General features: G+C 62.1%; 1 protein-coding gene across 7 annotated transcripts in view; it reads right to left on the reverse strand.

The window, feature by feature from the left end:
- The window catches only part of GRB10 (growth factor receptor bound protein 10), a 113,702-nt gene that overhangs the window by 85,761 nt on the left and 5,579 nt on the right, over positions 1 to 22,362 (reverse strand). The window contains exon 1 of one of the 7 annotated variants that reach the window (XM_045828927.1): positions 19,782 to 20,404. The exons of 3 other annotated variants lie outside the window; for them this stretch is intronic. In XM_045828927.1, the coding sequence (XP_045684883.1) occupies positions 19,782 to 19,816 (35 nt within the window). In that variant the 5' untranslated portion in view covers positions 19,817 to 20,404. Of the gene's footprint in view, positions 1 to 19,781; positions 20,405 to 22,362 lie in introns of those variants that run through there. 3 more of the 7 variants (XM_045828932.1, XM_045828928.1, XM_045828930.1) reach the window with 3 other exon arrangements.

Raw genomic sequence — 22,362 nt, forward strand, 5'->3', positions numbered from 1 at the left:
AATGGAGCCAAAAATTTGAGAGAAAAAAAAGAAAAGGGAAGGAAAAAAAAAAAAAAAGAGCTGAGTGCCGTCCGGCCTCTGACATTCCTTATCACAGCCCATAAGTCCTGGCCAGGACCCTGCAGGGATCTCCAATCAGGAGCCGCCAGCAGGCTCAGACAAGAAAAGCTGCAAGAAAGCCGGCCCCCTCCCCCTCCCCCAGCAACAAAGGCCCGGGAAAGGGTGGTCTAACTAAACCAAAATCCATCTCTGCAATTCCCCCCTCGATTTCAGCCAAATACCATAGGAAAAACCGCCCCCCACCCCCGCCATCCTGGCTGCAGCAGGCAGGCGCAGCTGACGTCCCCCCACCTCCCGCCCCGACTTGGCAGAGGGAGGCGGCCACACTCAGACCCCCCGGCGGGGGGGGGGGCCCCGGCGTCTGCTGACCCAGCAGGGGCTGACTCCATGTCTCCTACCTGGTGGGCACAGACACCCGACTCCCCTTTAGGGGGGAGGCCCGTGGGGTCCAGTGGGGGCTGAGCCCCCCCACAAGGGATGGAGCTGTGCCTGGGGGCCCCTCACCCCTCCCCCCGCCCTGCTCTCAGGGAGCTCAGAGGACAGCTGCATCCCCCCCTCGCCCCCCCGACTTGGCCCCCGAGGAAGCAGAGCCCTGGGAAGGTCCGAATGGGGCCAAGGAGGAGCTGTGCTGCCGCCCACACGGGCTATGTGAGCCCGCACCAGCGCTCCCCCTTTCCCGGGGGCGCCAGGGGGGCCGACAGGAGGCAGGCACCCCTGCCCCACAGCCCCACAGCCCCCACAGCCCCACAGCCCCCCAGCCTGCGGCTGCACCTCTGCAGGGAAACTGCCTGCTGAGAAGACGAAGCCACACAGGCCCCAGTGTCCGGCACGGGGCTGAAGACGCCCTGCCGTTCCAAGACCCAGGGCCACGGGGGCTCAGACGAGGAAAGGCCGTGCACAGGCGCCCCGGTGACTTGGGGGGGCGGGTCCGTGTCCGGCAGGGAGCGCAGAGCAGCTGCCATCACCGCGCTTCCCCCAAATCGCACACTCTCTGGGCCCAGAGGAGGCCGAGGAGCCGCCTCCTGAAGCGCCTGGCAGCAGGGGGGTGCGGATTGTTCTCCTTTCTCCCGTCTCAGAGGAGTGACTTTTAGATTCTTTCCTTCAAGGAACGAGGCGCTAGCCCCGGCTGGTGCGGCTCAGTGGACTGAGCACCGGCCTGCGAACCAAAGGGTCGCCGGTTCGATTCCCAGTCAGGGCACATGCCTGGGTCGCGGGCCAGGTCCCCAGTAGGGGGCGCATCAGAGGCAACCACACACTGACGTTTCTCTCCCCCTCTTCCTCCCTCCCTTCCCCTCTCTCTCTACAAAGAAAGAAATAAAATGCCTAAAAAAGAGAGAGGAACAAGGTGCTAAAACTCCAGCGTTTCTGAACCCAACACAGCAGACGGCCTGGTGGCGTGGGCATCGCCGCCCCACCCCGGGTGAGGCTGTGCCGCAGGCTGACTGGGGACCCCAGCTCTGCCGCCCGCTCCTCGCCTTCCGGTCCCGTCCGGGGAGGGCGGCGCGCAGGCGACGTGGGCTCTCGGGGCCGGCTGACCCCGTCGGGGGCCCCCCGTGAGGCAGAAATCACATGCACTCGCCCCAGAGAATGTAAGACTCCTGCCAAGAAGGGGAGGGCGCTCGCTGTGGAGTGGACGGCAGAAGTCCGCGAGGGGGGACGGCGAGAGAGGGGACGGGGAAGCAGCCGCCGCAGAACAAAGAGGGAGGCACGCTGTCCCAGAAGCCCGCAGGGCAGAGGGCGCCCGGAGAGGGAGACGGGACACCAGTGTCTCTGACTCCCGGGAGCCCACGGCCGGGGGCTCCGCGGCGACTCTCCACCCCGGGGAGAGGGAAGACAGGCGCCGTCCCGAGTTCAGCCTGGTTCCGAGGTCGCCGGGCTTCGAGGGCCCCGAGAACGGGCACGGAGCGGAGGCAGGGAGGGAGAGGACCCGGGGCACAGGTGGGGAGACCCCGCAGACGCACGGAAATGAAGGGTCTCCTGTCGCGCTCCCCGGCAGTGACATGCACTTATTGATCCCGGCGCAATCGCGGTTTAACAGCCGGTCCCCTGCCGAGAGAGGCGCTTCCTTCGGGTGAGCGCCGCGCAGGCCTCGCCCGCCAGGGGCTTGCGGGCTGGCTGTCCGGTGACCGCCTGGCTCGGCCGAGGGGACCCCCGGGAGGACCCCTTGCCGGTCCCAGGGACAGGGCCCCCCCGCAGCTCCCTCCGGGGGTCGGCACCATGCTCACCCGCCCCCCCCACTGAGAGCCAGAGGTGGTCACCGCAGGCCCCGGACTTGTGAGGCTGTGCACGCCATGCTCCACGCCCAGGACTAACATTCTTCCACCAGACACGTGGAATGTTTTCTTTCTTTTTTTTTTTTCTTCCTTCAGGCAGATAATTGAAGAGACTTCGAAGAACAGCACAGGGAAGGCGTGTCCCAGAAGGAGGTTTCTGGTTGCCACGTCAGCGACAGCAGGGCCTGAGGCTACCGTGCGGGGGGAGGACCCATGGGCCCCCGGGCCGCCGTCTGCGGCCCTCCCCCCACGAGCCCCGGGCGGGCGGGCGGGCGGGTGGGGAGGGGCCGTCCAGACCTCTTGCGGGGAAGGCCGAGCGCCGCTCCAGTCCACGCTTCCAGCCCAGCTCAGGGAGGCAACCCCCCCACCCCACCCCCGACCCCACCCTGCAGGGACCCTTCTGCACTTCGCACCCACCCGGTGGGGGTGGGAGGGGCAGAGCCACTCACACGTGCCCTGCCGGGGCCGTGTGACCTCCCTTCTGTCCCCCGACCCTGATGTCTCTGCACGGCCGTGCGGAGGAAGCCCCCTCCCCCCAGGATTTGACTGCAGCGCAGTGAGACCACCCCTCAGCGCCATGTGTCTGAAGAAACACACTCCCAGCGCCGCCGGCGGGCAACCGGCACGGAGCAAGGGCTCCTCGGGCAGTGACCGTGGGGACGGCGAGTGGGTGGGGCCCTCGGGTGGGAAGCTGACCCCCCCACCAAGCCCTCACACACCAACCCGCCCCGGTCGCACACGGTGGAAGTGAGACCACCGCGCTTCTGCCCGGCGTGGAGGACCTTAGACACCCGCCCGGCACCCTGGCTGAGACCGGACGTGGGAGCGGGGGGCCTGGGCGACCTCCTGCCACCGCCCCATCTCAGGGCGCAATGACCGGGTGACCGCCAAGCTCCCCGCCTCGGCGCCCCCAGCCCCCAAGTCCCCCCTCCCCAAAGCCGGATCTCCCTCCAGGGCCTTGAACGAGGGGCACAGGCGCCGAAGCGCTCACCACTGGGGTCTCACCCCGAGTCAATGTTCAACGAACGCCCGTCGCCATTAACTGGGCCGTCCGGGCTCTCCCACGGTCAGGTGCTCAGCACGCCGGCTGCCCGCGGGCGGTCACGCCTCGGCTGCTCAGAGGGCACGCCGGTCTTCAGTATGCAGAGAGGTCACGGGGGACGCGGGATGCCGCGACAGCCTGGCCCCCCCCTCCGCCGCCGCGGAGGCGTCCTACCCACGGTGCCGGCCGTCTGCCTCGCACAGGGGTGCGAGTCTGAACTGTGTCACAACCACGACGGGGGTGAGAGGCGCACCTCTGAGTTCTGGTGGCTGCTTTGACCCCGAGCTGGTTTTTTTCTTTAAGGGTGGGGGGCGGGTGGTCACACAAGTCCGGGGGTCTCTGGAATGACAAGGGGCTGGACGCTGGGATGGGAGCCGTGGTCACAGGGTCGGTGTGTATGCCTGTGGCACCCACGGCCCGACCCGCACAGCCCGAGGTCTCTGCCCCCCCCAGCCCCCGCACCCCCCGGGGAAGAGGGTCTCTCCCTGCACTCGCGCACCACAGCCCCCGGGCGGCCTCCTCCACCCAGAAAATTTACGGCGCACGCTGGGGAGGTTTGCTTCCTGTGATACGGGCAAGAACACGCATCTCGAGTTACAGGAAGAGGGCCCGCAGCCGCCTGGGGGGCTGGTCGCCACGTCCACCATTTCTGTCCAGCTGCAGGCGGGCGAGCGCCGGCTCTGCAGTGAACAAAATGAAGACCATATGACCGCCGGCCCGGGGGCGGTGAGGAGTGACAGGGACGGGGGCCTCCCCGGCATCCGCAGGGCCCAGCGCCGACGTGGCAGAGGCCGCTGGCACGCACGCCTCGCGGCCTCGCTGACGGCAGCCTGCCCAGCACCCGCAGCCAGGCCCCCGAGCGCCCCCGGGACCCCCGGGACCCCCGGCGCACGCCCCCCGCCCCCAGGCCCCCGGCTCCCTGCCCGGCGGGGTCTGCCTGCCGCACCTACAGAGCAGGGAGCCCCTCTCGGCCCTGCCCGCAGCCTCCCACCAGACGCGACACCGACTGGAAATGTGAAAGAATATATGAACTCGGGCAAAGAAAAATAAATGTCTTAACATACTTCCAAAATATTTCAGAAAGGGCCTCTTGATTTCTGTTTAGTATCTTTGATATCTTCCCAAAATTCCTGAGTTAACATAAAGTTTTCCTTCTGTTTAGCTTTCTCACACTAAATATTTAGAGTAATAACAGTGACTATTTAGACATTCAACAAATCCCCACTTTCAGGACCAGGATGCTCGGCCGGCGGGGCCAGACGGCGCGGCCGGGGCAGCCCGCCTCCCGGGGCCTCAGTTCCCCCAGCGGGAAGCCGGGCGTGGGGCTGCCCGCCGGGGGCCAGGGCTGAGGGACTCGGGTCCCAAAGTGCTGCTCACGGACTGGCGGGGGGCGGGGGGGGGCCCAGGAAAGATGTCGCCGGAGGAGAGGCGCTGAGAAGGGGAGGGCGCACACACGCCGGTGTTAAAAGGGGGAAGGTGACACATGCGTGTGCCCGTCACCAGCTCCACGCACAGAGAGGCCCAGAAGACCCGGCCGGACGCGGGCTGGCAGGGAGTGTCCCCGGGAGGGAGCGCAGACCGAGAGAGGGGGCTCGCTCTCTGCAGTCTTGGGGTCAGAAGGGGGACAACAAGGGACACCAGCCACCAACGACCCAACGACGTGACTCTGGAGTCTGTCTCCCAGGAAGAGGCCCTCCCCCCACCCCCCGCCCCCGTGACAGACCAGTGGGCCTGGGCGCGTCCCCTGCCTTCCCGCCCCCACCCCAGAACCCGGGCTCCAAGTCCCCTCGCTGCCCAAATCCTGCCTCTCCCGCCCTTTCTAGGAATTCCAGAGGAATCGCTGCCGTGTCCCTCACACAATGGGGCCATTAAGCGCTCCAGCAGGTCACATGAGCCCAGCCGCAGGACGGCCGCTGTTCTGGGCAGACTGTTTCTAGAAACTCGGGAAGGACTTCGCCCCTCCATTTTCACGTCTTTGGCTTTTTCGTCCTTCCCTAAGCTAAAAAAAAAAAAAAAAAAAAGGATAAAGAGCCAAGTCAGTGAAGACATTGGTGCTGTGGAGAAAACACACACTCTCAGTGTTCGGGCAGGCATGGCCAGCGGCGGGCACCGCTCCCCCCCGCCCCGCCCCCGGCGCTGAGTCTGGGGGACGCGGGCTCGCTCGCGCTGAGGGCCGCGGCCACTCTGCGAACCGCCCGTCCTCAAAGCCGGCCTGCCCTCACCCCCGGGGTGTGCCTGGAGGTCCAATACCAGCCCCCCGCACACACATACAGTTTCGGGACTTTGTACTTGAAAGAGAATCTCATCCTTGCTTCCCCTGCCTCAGGCAGCAGCATCCTGAGCAAAGGACCTGCCGGCCCAACTGTCCCCCGCTCGGCGGGAGCCTCGGCCGGCGGCCCGGGGCCTCCCCTGCGACGCCGGCTCCCACGGCAGCTGCCCCCGGACACGGAGACGCACGCTCGGCGCCGCGTCACGCAGTGCCCCTCCCCCGGCCAGGAGCCACCAGTACGGTCGCAGCGGACTGACCGCCAGGGGCCTCCTGCAAAGACGGCTGACGCCAGCCCGCACCCTCTCCGACGCAGGTTTCCTCTGCTCCGCTGTCTCCAAAGGCCGGAGCCATCCTCCCACCGACGGGGTCGGGGCTCCAGGGGCAGGGAGGTTCGAGTGGGGGCCCGAGGAGAAACCTCCGGAACCTCTCATTTTGACAGAAGCAGCCTGCGGCATCAGCTAGGGAGAGGGCTTCTCTTTGCAAATGCAGATGACGGGTCCCCCGTGTCCCTTACTCTGCCCTTCCCTCTGCAGTCCCCTGGACATTCCCCTGGACAAGCATGCCCTGTGGCTTCCCGTGCTTTCCCCTATGACACGCGACAACATGGGCCTGGTCTCTACCCCTGTTTGGGGGCACAGCCCCTAAACCTCTGAGAGTTTCCGGGGGGGGGGCCTGTCTCTTGTGCAGGTGGCTGGGGGTCGGCCCCCGGAAGGGCGAGGGCGAGGTGATGGAGCTGGAACCCTCAGCCTGCCCAGAGAGGGGAGGGGCCTGGCGGCCCAGTTTGTCACCCACAGCTGGGTCGGCCGTGCCAGGCCACAACACCTCCATAAACTCCCCACAGGAGAGTGTGTGCGGAGCTTCCCAGCTGGGGGACCCTGTGGGGGACGCTGAGAGGGGGTGCCCCGTGTCCCCCCCACCCCTATCCTACGCTGCTCTGCCCTGCTGCGGCTGCTCCCGAGTGGTGTCCTTTGTTATAAACCAGTAAACGTAAGTAGGGCGTCTTCCTGATCCTGTAAACTCCATCAGGTGATCGAACCAGAGAGGGGGCTGCGGGGACCCCCCCGCCGACTCACAGCCACGGGGTCAGAAGTACAGGTGGCCCGGGGCCTGCGCCCGTCCGGAGCCCTCCCCCGGGGTGGGGGGTCCCGCAGGCGGCGACGGGGCGGAGGTCAAAGCCACCGCCCCGGCACCCATACGCCGCGGCCTTTCCCCCCTCTCATCCGCTGCTGTAGACGTGAAAAGCAGTTGGTGCTTTTCCCCTTAGAAGATGCCACTTGTGCGTATACAGAACGCGTTTATTAACGTTCTCCCTATGGAGACGTGAGTCCCCCTGAAACGCCTGTCTTCACGCTGAAGGCGCGAGGGAGACACGCGTGGCCACAGGGACTCAAGTGGCGCGAGGACCTCCAGTCACTCTGACTTTCTGGGGGGTGCCGGGGGGGGCACACGGTGGGAGACGGCTCGCAGCCCCTCCCGTGGGACCCAGCCCCCAGCCCCCTCGCCCGGGCCCCTGACGTGGCCGCCCACGCAGCTCTGCAGAGAAAGTGAGGAGACTTCTCCGGCCAGAAAATATTTTCCTAATCCTGTTTCAGAACTTTTCACCGGAGATGTGGCCGTGTAAACAGATGTCCCCGGCCAGGACCCCTGGGGTGGGCGTTCCGTCCGAGGGTGGCTCTGGGCAGGGGACCGGCCGGGGGCCGTGACCTCAGAGGGCGGCTCGGCCGCGCTGCCCGGAGGCGCGTCCCGCCTGCTCCTGGCAGGAGGCACGTCTCTGTCGCGTAGAACATTCTTTCCTGCCTCCAGAATGAGCCACCCCGAGGGAGAGTCAGAAGGAAATGTCACAGGGCCAGTCTTTCCAGTTCTGCAGCAGAGCCCAGCTCCGGCCTGCGGGCCCCCGGGGGCTCCTGACCCCCACAGACACCAGGGCGTGGCCGCTTGGCCGCCCTCCCCCCCGCGCGGAGCCAGGGGCCTGAACTCAGCGCACACACGTCAGCGTCCGGGCCCGGCGCCCCGCCCCCACCCTGGAGAAAACGCAGGCCGCCTCCTCCCTGGACGCAGATCCGGCTGTGTGCCGGCCTCGGTGTTAACCGTTTGGTGCCGTGGCCGGCCGGAACCCACAGCCCGCGCGGAGCGGGCTGTGGGGGACAGAGGGCGGCTGTGTCTCCCCAGCCCGCGGCGGCCACGGGATTACCACGCCCAGGCCCCAGCACACGCTTAACGGGGAAAGAGGATCTATTTCTGACCTGAGAACGTGAGATTTACTCTCCTAACTGGGGCAAGGACCTTGGTAATACCTACTGCGTCCCCCCCAGACTCAGCCCGGCGGGGGGGAGGGCAGCGTACTGCACTGTGGTTCTCGCCTTCAGAAAGCCCAGGCCCACCCCGAGAGACTGCTGGAAGAGTCACATACACTCCGAGGGCCCCTGGGTGCCCGAGGACCTGCCAGGGCAGCAACGGCCTCGCTGAGAGGGTGGCCCCTTCACGCCAGGAGCAACCCCGGCGGTCTCAGACGTCTTGAGTAATGCAGGCGGGGTGACATGGTGCAGGCCACGATGCCACATCCCTGTCCCCTGCCTCCAAAACCCACTCAAAACCCAAGACCTTTGCCGCAACTCTCCACGCGAGGAGGGGGCCGCCGCGCCTGGAAGCAAGGTGGACGGCGTTTCCGTGCAACACGGGACAACGTGCCGCCACCCACGTGTCCAGACTTCACAGCCTCCAGGCCGGGCCGCAGCCGCGAGCCCCGGGGCTGTGTGGACGCGCAGTCGTTCCTGAAAAACCTCCCCAGGGAGAGGGCACTGAGTACCTCCCGGGGCAGGAGGGGCGGCTGGGGCACGGCTGGGGCACGGCTGGGGCACGAGTTCACGCGCAATTGTGTTTAATATTTACAAGCCCTGAGAACAAAGAAGCAACATCCTTGAGCGAGGCCTTTTCTTAGCACACATGTCCCCACCCCCCACGCATCCCAGCTGGGGGGCTCTTGGTGCAAACACGGGACTCGCCCTCCCACCTCCTCCCACCTCCTCTGGCCCTCCAGGGCTCAAAGCCCCCGTGACCGGGGTCCTGAGGGTGTAGTTCCGACTCTTCCACCAACGCCCACTCGGCCCCGGACACGGAATCTGACCCTCAGGGGACCCCCTTTCCTCGTCTCCCTCCCTTGCAGGGTTGTCCTGAGGACCCAGTGCAGCCCGGGAAACCCGGCCCCGGGGACAGTGAGGAATGTGCCGCCCCCCGGTCACATTCCTGCTCTCCTCCTTCTCAAATGGCAGCACGCCGTCATGTCCCGGCAGGCTCGGGAGCCGTGTGGGAGATGGAGACCCCTCCCCAGCGTCCCACCGGAGCGCTGGCCGGGCTGCGGGGGCGGGGGTCCCCCGAGCAACCGGTTCAAGGGTCTGGGTTTTGTAACAGGTTCTGCTGAACATAATTGATCCTGCGTTCACGCTCACGTCCGAGTACAAGCAGCCCTCCTTAAAGCAGAAGGGTCATTGTAAGATGAGAATTCTAGGGTGAGGAAGGGCCAAAGAAGCTCTAAGATACATATCTCTCTCTCTCTCACACACACACACACACACCAGCAAAATGGCAGAGGCACCGACTGAGCAGTAACTAAATACTAATGATTAAACCCTCCCATCGAGAGGCAGAGATTGGAGGCATGGAGAATAAAACCACACAGTCCAACAAACGCTGCCTCCAAGCCTTGACTCCCTTCAGTCTGAAAGACACAACTGGATCACAAGTGAAAAGACACTTCGTGCTGCCAGTAACACAAACAGCGAGGTGGCTGTACCAGCATCAGCCGCCTTACACGTTCTGTGCGCGCTGTCGCAATGACAAAGGAGGACATCGTGTATCGAGAAAGGGTTAACTCGTGCAAAATATGTAACAGTTACAAACATACATGCACCAAAAGCCAGAGCCCCGAAAGATATGAGGCAAATACTGGCAGGACTGAAGGGAGGAACGGGCCGTTCTCCAGGAACAGTGGGAGGCTTTAACATCCCACTTCCAGAGATGGGGACAACAGGCAGCCTGGCCATCGGCAGGGCCACCGAGGGCTGGGGTTGCCCCGGCCACAGACATATCCAGAACACTCCACTCAGTCACAGCGAAATACACACTTTTTCCAAATGCATATGGAAGATCCTCAAGGATAAACCATACACTAGGCCACAAAAAAAGTCTTAACAAATTTAACAGTATTGAAGTCATAAAAAGCATCTTTCCAACCACAATAGACTAAAACTAAAAATCCACAACAAAAGTAAAACAGGAAGGTTCAAAACTGTGTAGAAATTAATAGACTCTTTAAAAACCAATGGGTCAAAAAAAAAAAAAAACCAGAAACAAAAACCCCAAATGGGTCCAAGAAAAAAAATTCACAAGAGTAATTTTAAAATATCTTGAGACAAATAAACACACAAAAAAATACCAAAACTTATGGGATGCCTCAAAAAGTGGAGTCAGAAAAGAAATTTTATGGCTACAAATGTTTCCCTTAAAAACGATGCGAGTAACCTCCTAAATTTACACCACACAGGGCCACAAAAAGAACAAACTGAAATGACTGAGCCAGTTAAATTATTCAGATTAGAAATGAAAGGAAGGATGCCACCACGGAACTCCCAGAAATAAAAGGAATCACAAGGGGGACTTGTGAGCAACCGTGCGTCAACACATGGGCCACCTGAGCGGAGTCGAGAAGCGCCTACAGCGCACCCTGTAGCAGCGTGACATCACGGGGAAACCGGAGGTCCGGACTGGTCTGCACCCGGTAGGACATTCCTTTAGTCACCGAGAGCCTCCGGACACAGAAAAGCCCTGAGCGAGGGGGCCTCGCTGAAGGACTCCACCCAACCACCTCCCCCCAAGCTCTTCTGGAAGGAGGAGCCCTCCCTAAAGCACTCTAGGACGCGTGCGTCACCCGGACACGAAAGCCGAAGTCACCGCGAGGAAAGACAGCCGTAGACCGACCTCCTTGATGGACCCTGCTGTGAAGGCCTCTCGCGGGCACGCGAGCGGGCCAGGCCGAGCGGCGAGTGTGTGTGAGAGTCCAGCCTGACCGAGTGGGATGTGTTGGTGGAATGCAAGGACGGCTCGACACGCGCACATCGGCCAGGGTGGTCCACGCGTCGGTAGAGCGAGGAGGAAAACTCGCTCGGTCGAGGAAGGGCACTGGGCAAAATTCAACGCCCTTTCACGACACGGCCACTCACGCACAGCCCGCACGGCGCCCTGGCCCACTCTCGCTGCCCTAGCAACACGCAGACCGAGGGGCTGGCACGCAACGGACCATCACCACTCACGGGTCTGGAGGTGGGAGTCCCAGAGCGGGGCCGCCGCCGGCGCCGGTGACAGGTCTCGTCCGGGCCACAGACTCTGCCCCATGTCCTCCCCTGGCAGGAGGAGCCCGAGAGCTCCTCGAGGCGTCCTTTACGAGGACACGAATCCCAGTGGGGGCGGCCGAACCCTCACAACCTAGACACCCCCAGAGGCCCCCTCCTCCAGCATTCTGACACGGGCAGCCTGGGGCGAGACGTTCAGACCGCAACGGGAGAACACTCCCAACCAGGGTAGACTGTCCCGCACACGGAAACCCCTCAGACGACAGTGCACTTAAAGGCTGAGCAGTGACAGCTCTCCCCCTCGGGCCGCAAACAAGCCAAGGTCGCCCGCTCTCTCCACGTCTAGGCAACACCGTCAGGGGTCTTCAGGCATAACACTCAGGCATGGTGGGGGAGAAAAGGTACCTACATTGGAAAGCTAAAACGAAAATTATCTCTGCTCCCAGAGAACACAGTGTTGACACACAGAGAACTCTAAAGGCTCTGAACACACACACACACACACACACACACACACATGCACACACACAACTATTAGCGGTAACAGATAAATCCCTCCGAGTTACAGAGGACAAAGCCAGCGTGTGAAGATCGGCTGCGTTTCTCCACCCTCACGGTGCACAGTCTGAAAATACAATTACACAGCAGTTCCATCTGCAGGAGCATCGGGAATAATGAAATAGAAGAAGATGTGAGCGAGCCGTGAAAGACGAGTTCGGCGAGGGCTGTGGACACACCCGCCGGACCAGAGAGAAGACCGAGCTGAGAAAAGGCATCCCATGTGCACGGACTGGAAGGCTTCACATGGTTAAGTCCAAACCATCGACAGTTGAATGCAGTCCCTCACAAAATCCCACCAATGTGTTTTGGCAGAAATCTGAAAAGCTATCTAAAATTCATATGGATTCCCAAGGGACCCTGAACTGCCAAAACAACACTGAGAAAGAAACCCAAAGTTGGAGGGCTCACACTTCCTGATTTCGAAACTCACCACAGAGCTCCAGAAACCAAGAGCGTGATTCTGGTGTGAGGACGGACACACAGACCGACTGGACAGAAAGGGGAGCCCCGTGAATGAAACCCTCACACGCCGGTGGGCGGGGGGGTCACCTTCCACAAGGGCGCCCAGACCAGCCAACGGTAGGCTGTCTTTCAACAAGTGATTCCGGGAAAACCCCACATCCACACCCAGAAGAATGACACAAACCCTTCATTTACCCCATAAAAATGACCTCGAAATGGATCAAAGATCTCCATGCAAGAGCGGAAGCCACAGAACTCCTAGAAGAAAATGGAAATCTTCATGGCACTGCATGTGGCAGTGACGTCTCGGGTATGGCACCAAGGGAAGGGAAACAGAAGAACAAAATAGATAAATTAAACTGCACCGAAATTTAGAAAAACGTTTATCACAGGACGAGAGAGTGACAAGATAACCCACAGGAAGGGACAAAGGAGTTGCGGATCCCATATATCTGATAGGGGATTAACATCCACAACGTGGGAAAAAACTCCCACAACTCATCAACAAAAGGCAAATCAAAACCACGATGAGATACTGCTTCACACCTACTAGGGCGGCTATGACTTTACAAAATCACGAGGTCCCCAGGATGTGGAGAAACTGGGATCCCTGTGCGTTGCTGAGCAGAACGCACAGCGTTGCAGCCTCCGTGGAGCGCAGCGAGGAGGTCCCTCCGAATGCTCGCAGGGACTCGCCCCACGACCCCCGATTCCCCTCCCCGGTCGGGGTACACCCCCACACACGGACAGTGGGCACTCAGACCAACGCGCGTGGAAGCACTCTTCCCGCTAGTGGAACAGTGCACACAACCCAGACGGTCAGACAGCTGCACGGACAGACGAAAGGTGGCGTGTGCCTCTAGGGGAAGAAGCGTGACGTGGTTCGGCCATGAACGTGAAGGGCGTGCCGACACGGGCCACCCGTGGAGAAACTCGCAACCCTCACGCCGAGTGGAAGAAGCCAGGCACTGAGCCACAGGTCACACAGCCCTCGTCACAGAAACGCCCCGGACAGGGGCCTCGGTGGAGAGACGGCAAGTGGGGGAGGGGTCGTTAGGGCTGGGGGTGGGGGTGATGGAGAGAGAGCGCTAACGATGGGGAGGGTCTCCTTTCTGACCTCACGAGTCCTTCTACAAGAGGGGGCGGCCCTGTCTCTCTGTGACTCTGCTGACTGGACACGGTGGGTGCTGTGTTTGCCCGCCTACCTACACGCACACACTAACTGCACATCCGTAATGCAGTCACTGCAACCGAGCGGCGCCCTGCAGCCGGGGAAACCGTGTGATTTGTGGATGACAGCTCAATAAAGCTGCTTTGGGAAAAAGGAGAGGACTCCATGGAAGATGAGCCTTATGACACCCATAATCAGCACAGAGAGGGGCGCTGTGCCCCCAAATCTGGAACTGCCGTCATGTGTCTTCCGCGGGGAGTGTCCCCCTAAATTTTCTGAAAGTTCTGCCGTAAGAAACGAACCTCATCAGCCCCGGCCGGGCAGAGCAGCTGGTGACAGCGTCGTCCCGATACACCACGGCTGTGGGTTCAACCCCATGTCAGCGCCCATGCGAGTCACCCAATGAGCGCATCAGTCAGTGGAACAACAGATCGATGTCTCTTTTTCACTCCCTCCCCCTGCTTCTCTCTCTCTCTCTAAAAATTAATTGATAAGAAAAAATGTAAGGTAAGAAACGAACGTTACCTGCCCTGACGTTTCCAAGCACGCCAGGCCATAGACAGGAGCCCTGCGGCACCTACTATCCAAAGGGAAGCCCTCAGTTGTCTTGTATCACCCCATGCCCGGGAGACGCTGCAGAGAGGAGGGCCAGGGAAAGGGTCCAAGCCCCGAGGGGTCCATCCGCACAGGTGCTGAGTAACTAGGGGGGGCAAGGCCACCAACTCCCCAACAGCCCATTACCTGTGACCCCAGGAAGGACTCTGGCAGCAGGGTGCCCTCAAAGGTCTAACAAGGGAGAGGCACTGTGGAGACTCAAGCTGCTGGGGTGCCCCGTCCAGCACAGGGAGGGAGGGACAGCCCAGCCCCACCTAAATCACAGCTCACACTGACAACACATGCAGGGTCCCAGCTGGCGGACTCCTGGGGACAGTGGACTCACGTCTCCACGGCTTGGGGCCCTCGAGTGCACCGAGTGGGGTTCTCGCCGGGGATGCTGGGAGGTGCAGGTGCTCAGCAGGGCCTCCAGAGAAGTGGGGTTCAATGGAGACACACCCCCCACCCCCCTAAAATGAGGGTGGGATCCATCCCAGATCTTTCAAGAGTCAGAAGCGGTCAGGCCTTCCTAAGTGTTCTCGTATCGTAAACAAAAGAGAAACCACTGAATCAAGACCACGGGAACCCAAGACAACGTCCAGGCGGGACATGCCCATGTTTATAACTGCAGTAAAGTCTGGACACACTTAAGAATGCCACTTGTAACAATGCAGGGCCAGTCGCTGAAAAATGCCTGGAAGAGTTCCTAGATTAAGTAACAGCATTGGTAACAAGAGAGCCTGACAGAAAAGTGTCCTTTCCAGGGACTTGTAAAGACAAAGCAACTGAGGCTGGAAGGGGAGGAAATGCATGAAGAGCTCCGGACGGGACGTGTGGCCCTCCCCCCCCCCCACCCCGCAGTGGGAACAGCCCCGGGAGGGGAGAACCAGAAATGCGGAGAGGCTCCGGCCCCGCCCTGCGCCCCCGGGAGCGGAGCCTGCATTTTCCCAAGCCCTCCGGGAGGTGACACGCTGGTATGGAGGTTTAAGTCCTGTTTTCAGTCCTGTTAACAGTTCACTGGTGTCAGCGCTGAGACTTGCCAGCACCCTCCAGGGAAGCAAGTGAAAGATACCTTTATATCGCTTCTTAATTGTCTGCCCACGCCATCCGCCTGCTCGCTGCCCCTTCCTCCACAGGTGTCACTGTTCTCAGACCGAGCGGGGCGGGGGGGGGGGGCACTGCAGACAAGGTGCGTCCTCACACACCCGTTGAGTGGATGACTGAACAGGTCCTGGTTACAAGCCACCCGGGGGCCTTCTCAAAACCCTTAGGCCGGGCGGCCAAGGCAAAGGGCCAAGTGAGCCCCCAGAACTCCCCTGACCGTCCCAGAACGGAGGGAGGTCACGGTCAGGGACTCCAAGGCACCGTGGACACACGGAGGCCTCGAGCTGGGGCGGGCATCTAGAGCTCACCCACGAAGTACGGCCGAACCCGGCCTCTCGCACCAGTTTTGGATGTGATGTGTGGCCGTGCCAAGTGCCGGGCGAGCTTGTCGGCGTCCCGCCCCGGGAGGCGCTGGGTGAGCCCCGGGACCGAGCCACCTTCCCTCTGAAGTCTGATGAAGAAGACAGGCCGTACCCTCCGGGCCCTGGGGCTCTGGCCCCCCGCAGGCCGCACCTTGAGCTGTCCTCAGCCTCCCAGTTGGGCAACAGCGCGGGCAGGTGGGAGATGCCAACGTTCTGGCCCTAGCGCCAGGGGCCCAGTGGTGGCCAGGCCCAGGACAGAGCCCCTGAGCTCGGGTGACAACACAGCAAAGCGACACTCCCCGAGCTCTGAGCCCGCAGGAGTCTCTGGGTGCTTCACGAAGACGTGGGGCTCCAGGGCCGACCCCGGACCGTGAGCTCCCCAGGCGGCGACGGGGCCCGGGACGTGACGGGAGGCAGGCGATCGCCACAGGTGAGTCAGGGTTCACACCTTGACTGCGCCTGGCTGCCCGCTCCCCCCAACATTCCTCCACCTGGGCGTCACCGGGGTGCAACCCGCCTGTCCGGGAAGCAGCGTGCCCCTGGGCGAGCCCTCGAGCAGGGCCTGAGACGGTCGCACAAAATCGCAGCCCACGCCCCGAGAGGCGGCCTGGCTTCTGCCGGACCTCGAGGGCTGAGCGTCGACGGGTTGTGAAATGTCGCCAAGTTCCGAGACTCAAAAGATCCAGTGTTCTCCGGGCATTCAGAGCCCCAGCTCTGGGTGGGGACGAGGGACGGAGAGCCCGAGGACACGCGACGAGTCACGCACCCGCCCGCCCTGACACTCCTCGAACGCCTGTGAGTCAGCAGTGAGGTTCCCGTTAGTCCCCCCCGCTGTGCTCTTCGGGAGCTGGGGCGCAGCATCCTCTGCCTACGAGAGGGTGCCCACTGTCCTTGCCTCCCTGGCACAGGGACGAGGAAAGCAACCGGCACCCACCCTCAGCGCACCCCATTCAACGCAACCTGCTTCTGCAGCGGGTGGGCTGCCCCCACCTTTGTGCACGGGAGCCCCAGAGCAGAGGCAAACCCCGAAGTCCCCTCCCCTGCCCCCCTCCCCCCTCACTGTCACCCAACCCAGAGCCCGTGGGCCGCCGGCTCCCACCGCACACGGGGACACCCCAGCACACCCCACAGAAGGCAAAGGGCATGGACAGGCACGAGACAAAGGCAGTGCCTGGTCCCGCCGCCACTCGTGACCATCCTCTGAGGCCCAGCACTGTGGGGCGTCGCCCGCCAAAATCCCCGCGGTCATCGCGGCCCTCATACTTACAGAGAACGAGGGGCCCAGGCCCCCGGGCCCTCACCGGGAGAGGAGTGACGCCATTGGGCAGTGCAGACGGCAGCTTCCGCGCTCGGCCCCTACCCGTGCGCAGGCAAGCGCCTCGCGGACCTCCATTCACTCCCTGGCAGGGGCTCCCGCCATCAACGCACAGATGGCAGTTGATCAAAGGGACAATCAACGTGTGACACAGGTGATCTGACTGTTTTTTCTGCAGAGCCGGGGTGAGACAGCCCCGCCCCTGTGGGGAGCAGGGAGTCCAACGCCGTCAGAAATGGGAGTTCTCCCCACATCTTCTCTCTTCACCTCGGCCCTCTGGCGCGGTCCCTTGATGGCGATGGCGGAGGCGGATTTGTGGAGCAAGAGGCAATGTGACCAGATGGGTGTACCCCAGGCTTTTCTACCAGACCATGTACGTAATCAAGGTTTAAAAGAAGTCCAGGCAGGCCTTGGTATTTGTCTTTGGCAGACAGAAGGGTCCATTTCTCCAGCTACTCCCACACCACTGCCTGCCACTTGGCTAAGAGATAGCGGCGGGTTTATCTGGGTGCAGTCGTTACTTGTTCCATATTAAACAATTAAGATTAGAAAGGGTTACACAACACGTGCGACAGCTACCATCCACAGAGGCTACGGGACCCTGGACTCCGCGGGCGGCCAAGGCCGGGCTGGGAGCGGTGCTTCCCAGAACGCGTAGCGTTCGGAGCCGTTGGACCACACAGGCGGCAGGCGGCGGGGACAGCGCGGCTGACTGCTGGGGCTGGTCCTCAGGCCGAGGTGCAGAAGCAGACAACAGAGCCACACCGAGGACGGGTCGGCCAATGCACCCGCTGCGCGGGACTTGCCGCACGGGGTCGCTGCGCGCACGCAGCCGGGCGCGGGCACAGGCGGCGCAGTGCACAGTGCGCAGCGTGGGAAACCGCTCAGCCGGTCCGCCAACCGGCGTGTAGTATTGGACAACAGAGCCACACCGCGGATGGCTCCGCCGCTGCACTCCCGTCGGTGCCTGGCACCTGCTGCGCAGGGCTTGCTGCACGCAGGGAGTCGCTGCGCGCATGCGGCTGCTGCGCGCACGCGGCCGCTGCGCGCACGCGGCCGGGCGCGAGCACCGGCGGCACAGTGCACAGCGCGCAGCATACGAGACCTCTTAGCCGGTCTGCGGACTAGCGCGCAGAAATGGACAATAAAAGAATGCCGCGGACAGGTCAGTGGATGAACTTGCGAGGGTGCCCCGCAAGTTCTGCCGCACAAGACTTGCCGCGCGCATGGCGCCGCTGCGCGCACCGGGCCCGGCGCGTTCACAGGCGGCGCAGTGCGCATTGTGGTAGACAGCTCAGCTGGTCCGCCGCCGGCGCGTAGAAGCGGTCAACAGAGCCACACAGCGGATGCGTCGGCTACTGCACCCATGTCGGTGCCGGCACCTGCCGCGTTCCCAGGACTTGCCGCGCGCACACGATCGCTAGGCGCATGCGCACACAGCAGAGCACAGGCACCGACAGCGCAGCGCACGGTGCGCAGTGTGGAAGTCAGCTCAGCTGGTCCACCGGCCAGTAGGCAAAAGCGGACAACAGACCCACGCCGCGGACAGGTAGGCGGATGCATCTACAAGGGTGCCCAGCCCTTGCTGCATGGACTTGCCGCCCGCAGCTGGGTGCGGGCACAGGCGGCGCAGTGCACAGTGCACGGCATGGGCGACCGCTCAGCTGGTCCGCTGGCCGTTGCGCAGAAGCGGGGACATCGCGGACATGGCGGCAGCTGCGCCAGCTTCAGTGCCGGCCCTTGCTGCGCTTCCGGGACTTGCCGCTCGCACGGGGTCGCTGCGCGCACGCAGCCGCGCGCGCGCGGCTCAAGCGGCACAGGCTGCGCAGTGCATAGCGCACAGCGTGGGAGACTGCGCGCTGGTCCGCAGACTGGCGTGCAGGATTGGACAGCGGAGCCACACACCGCGAACGGATTGGCTGGTGGATCTGCGAGGGACTTGCCGCACGGGGTCGCTGCGCGCACGCAGCTGGGCACTGGCGCAGGCGGCCCAGAGTACAGTGCAGCGCCTGTAGCGTGGGAGACCGCTCAGCTGATACGCTGACGCACAGCTCCGCCTGGATGGACCCCGGAGCCTGGCTCGTGACACTTGGTCCTCGAGTCCGTGGCCCCCGTGACACAGCCTAGTATATTCCAACATGGAGAAGCGGGGACTCCATCTAGCAAGGCTGGGATACCGCCCTGCCTCCCAAATACGCCCAATGGGACACACCCCCAACACCCCGCTACAGCAGGGCCCCAGCTTCCCTGCCCTGGGGCCACACTTCTCCAATTCAAGGGGGAGGCACTTTTGGAATCCCAGGGCCAAGCCTGGTGTGATGGGTCGTGTTCCAAGGCCCCAGAGGGCCCCTCCATTGTTCTGACCCCAGATCCCTGGTTCTCGTGGAAATCCAAAGAACCTCCTGCACCCTCCATTGTCCTGTCTTCCGCTAAAAGCCCCCTCCACCCTGATGGGCAAGGACACACACACCGGCCACTCACAGAACCCCAGAGTTCCCCCCACCCACCTGTGAAGCCATACAGAACGCTGCACCAGGGGGAAATCTCAGGCCCACCAGACCAGTCAGACACGGTTCAGGGCTCCATCCCTCTCCCTACCTGCCTCAGAGGACCGTGGGACCCCAAAGCCAGCCAGTTCTGGTTGTCCAGGGTCGTCTTTGTCCGACATCCCTCCCCAAAAATGTGAGAGCGAGAACAGCAAGGTAGAGACTGGGTCTCAGAGCCACAGGCAGAAAGCCATTGGACATCACGGGCAAAAAAGAGCCATTTAAAATGACAGTCAGCAAGAAAAGTAGACGCGGCATATGGGATCTCTGCTACCTGCTAGTCACAACCTATACATATACATACACACACGCGCGAGTGCGTGCGTGCACAGATGCACAACCCTGCAGCGCATGAAGGAAAACAGAAGGCTGGAGGTGTTGGGTGACTTGCACAGGTGACAGGATGGGTGCACAGAGGCGACACCCCTCCCCATGGGGGGCACGGCAGGAAGGGCTGGAAGTTGTCGATGGCAGCAAGGACAGTAAGCGCCCAGGGGGGCGGTGAATGCGGAAACTCAGACCCCGCCTCACGTTGAGAGGCGCGAAGGGAGTGGGGGGCCGTGTTCAAAGGCACACGGAAGCTGCCTGCGGGCGCCCCGAGGACCAGCAGCCAGGCCCCCTGGGGCAGGCCCCCTAACCGGCCACACCAGGAGGGCGAAGCAATAGCAGGTACTCACCCTGAGGAGGAGGGGCTCTGGGAGACCAGGCCCATGTTCTTTTAATACTTAGTTTCCATCAGATGCAAGCAGACTGGAGGCAGGCTCTGAGAGCAGCCATGAGCCAAGTGTCCACCCCAAAACGAAGGGCAGCAAGCCTCCCTCGGTTTGTGGGGCGGGTCACCACGAGCCTGGCCTGCTCCTGGCCACAGAGAGGCTGCAAGAGGGACCCAAGGCACGGCGTCCACCCCTGGGAGCCGAGGAGAAGTCCAAGTGCAGACAGAGGGACGTGCCTCAGGTCCCAGAGCCCGCTGTCGGTGGGGGAGAACCCAGCCTCCCTCTCGGCCTCCCGCAGCCTCCAGGGTAAGAAGAGGGGCTTGCCGGCCGGGAGGGCCCCCTCTGCCACGGGGCGCTGGAGGAATCCCAGGGCTCCGGGCTCCCAGCGGCCGGTTCAGGATGTGGGAGAGCGAGAGGGAAGACACAGGAAGAGGCCAGGAAGGGATCCAGAAGGCCCGGCCCCGGGCCGAGGGCCTGCCCTGCCTCCCCTCCCCCCGCTCCCCCAGGCCTGCACACTCAAATAAACACTCGCAGGAGTTCCTGCCTGCCCGAGGTTCTGCTTTCTGGGTCAGCCGGACACAGGCGCACAGAAAAAATGTTAAAAATGAATAAATGCTGGAAAAACTGGAGAGAGGAAACTGCAGAAAAAACACTAAAACAGAAACCAGTATCTCCAAAAAGAGATTAAAAAAAAATAAACAGTGCATCTATGAAACGGGAATATTACACCATTAAAATAGGGATAATCATTGTGGGTGATGTTTCGTCATGGTAGGTGCACTGCCTACGACCCGAGTCCCAGTCGGGTGGGGGTGGTGCGGGGGAGGGGGCGGTGGAGCCCCTGGGGGGGGGGTGGGGGGGTGGGGGGGGTGGGCGGGCAGATAGGAAATCTCTCTCTTTTCCACTCAGTGTTTTGTAGGGAATGTAAAGCCGTTCTGAAGAAATAAAGTCAGTTTAAAGAGACCAAAAGAAACAAAGAGGTCCTTAGGAATGAAAAATGAAGATAGAAAGATCTGCTGGAAAAGTCAGAGGGTCAAGTTGCTTTGCTCCCCAACCCCGAACGCCACCACAGAGACACGACGGGAGCTGGAGACGCCGTCCAGGCCGAGGATCGGCGAAGAACAGCCGTTCTCCTGAGAGAGAACAAGTACGTGGAAGAAAGGAAATGAAGGAATTAACTCAAAAATCGGTCCCACCCCCAGGGTCTCTGTGCTCCCAGTCTGAAGGGGCCCTGGGCGTGCCGGCAGGGTGGACGAGGGCCTCAGCAAGCCTCCTCATCTTCGAGAGATTCCCAGACAAAGACACAAAGAGAAGAGCCTACCAGCTTCCGGACGTGGAAAAGGGGGGAAAACAAGCCAACAGCGACGGGGGGAAATGTTCATACGACAAACCAAGAATCCGATGTGCTGCCCTCCCCACCGTGGGCTGCCCCAAGGGAACCACAGCCTTCGAGTTTCCGAGGGAAACCTGTGGCCAGTGAGACGTGCGCTCTTGGACAAACTCTGAGCTGTGAACGGAGACCAGGGACATTTGCAGACATGCGAGGTCTCCAAAAAATCTGCACGCACCTCTTTTTTGGAAGTCACGATGGAATGCACACCCTCACATGCTGGAAAGAAACCAGGAGGGAGGGGTCCGAGAGCAGAGCACAGGGCAGCTCCCCGGGATGATGGGCAGGGAGGGTGCCGGGTGGCCAGGATGGAGTCTGGGGGCAACCAGGCCCCGGCGAGAGATCGCTCCCCGGAGATAAAACTGGCCCCACACCGAGGGTGTGTGTGAAAGGACATTTGCACAACCGTGTCAGTTTGGAGTGGGGGCGGGGAGCGATAAGTACGTAAACCACAAAGCAGATGCCAGAGCAACTCCCGGAGAAAACAAAATGTCCTGCGAGACGGACAGAGATACCCCAGGCAAGTCCAGGGCCCGGCCAGGAGCGGCGTTCCGGGGGCCGCGGTCTGTGCCGCCCGAGCCTGAGCCACCAGAAGAGATGAGGCGGAGAGGGAAGTTCAAGTGTAGAGTGCACACAGGACCTCCCCAGCAGGGAGCTGGGGGCTGGGAGGGTGGGGGTGGGGGAGGGAACAGGTGGGGAGGAGCTGCAATTCAATACGCAGACATCTGCTTAGAAATATGAAGGCAAAGGCAGGAAAACCCAACTGATAAGCCTGCTCACTTCTGGGGAACGATTGGACTCTTCACGCACAGATGTCACTCAGGGAAAAAAAATCAAACCAAATGTAAAAACAGCCTGTGCTGGGAGTGGAGAGTTACACCACTGGGGGACCCTTCCCATGGACAGGACGTGTCTGGCGAGGCTCCCCCGGGGCCAGCAGGAGATGGGGCCCCCCTGAAGGGACAGCCGGCTACAGGGCCAGGGGCTCTGCCTGCCTGTCCCCCCCGCCAAGGTGCCATCACCTCCAGGAGATGCTGGCCCAGGCCTCAGTCCCATTTCTCTAGAAACAGCGGGAGGGTGTTCCATGAGATCCACCCAGTTCTTTGGAAGAGAGAAGGGCATTCTAGAAAGAGCAAGGAGGAGACTCTCAGGCCA

Source organism: Phyllostomus hastatus, unplaced genomic scaffold, assembly GCF_019186645.2.
Source record: "Phyllostomus hastatus isolate PE091 unplaced genomic scaffold, TTU_PhHast_1.1 phas_scaffold_78, whole genome shotgun sequence".
NCBI classification, from domain to species: Eukaryota; Metazoa; Chordata; class Mammalia; order Chiroptera; family Phyllostomidae; genus Phyllostomus; species Phyllostomus hastatus.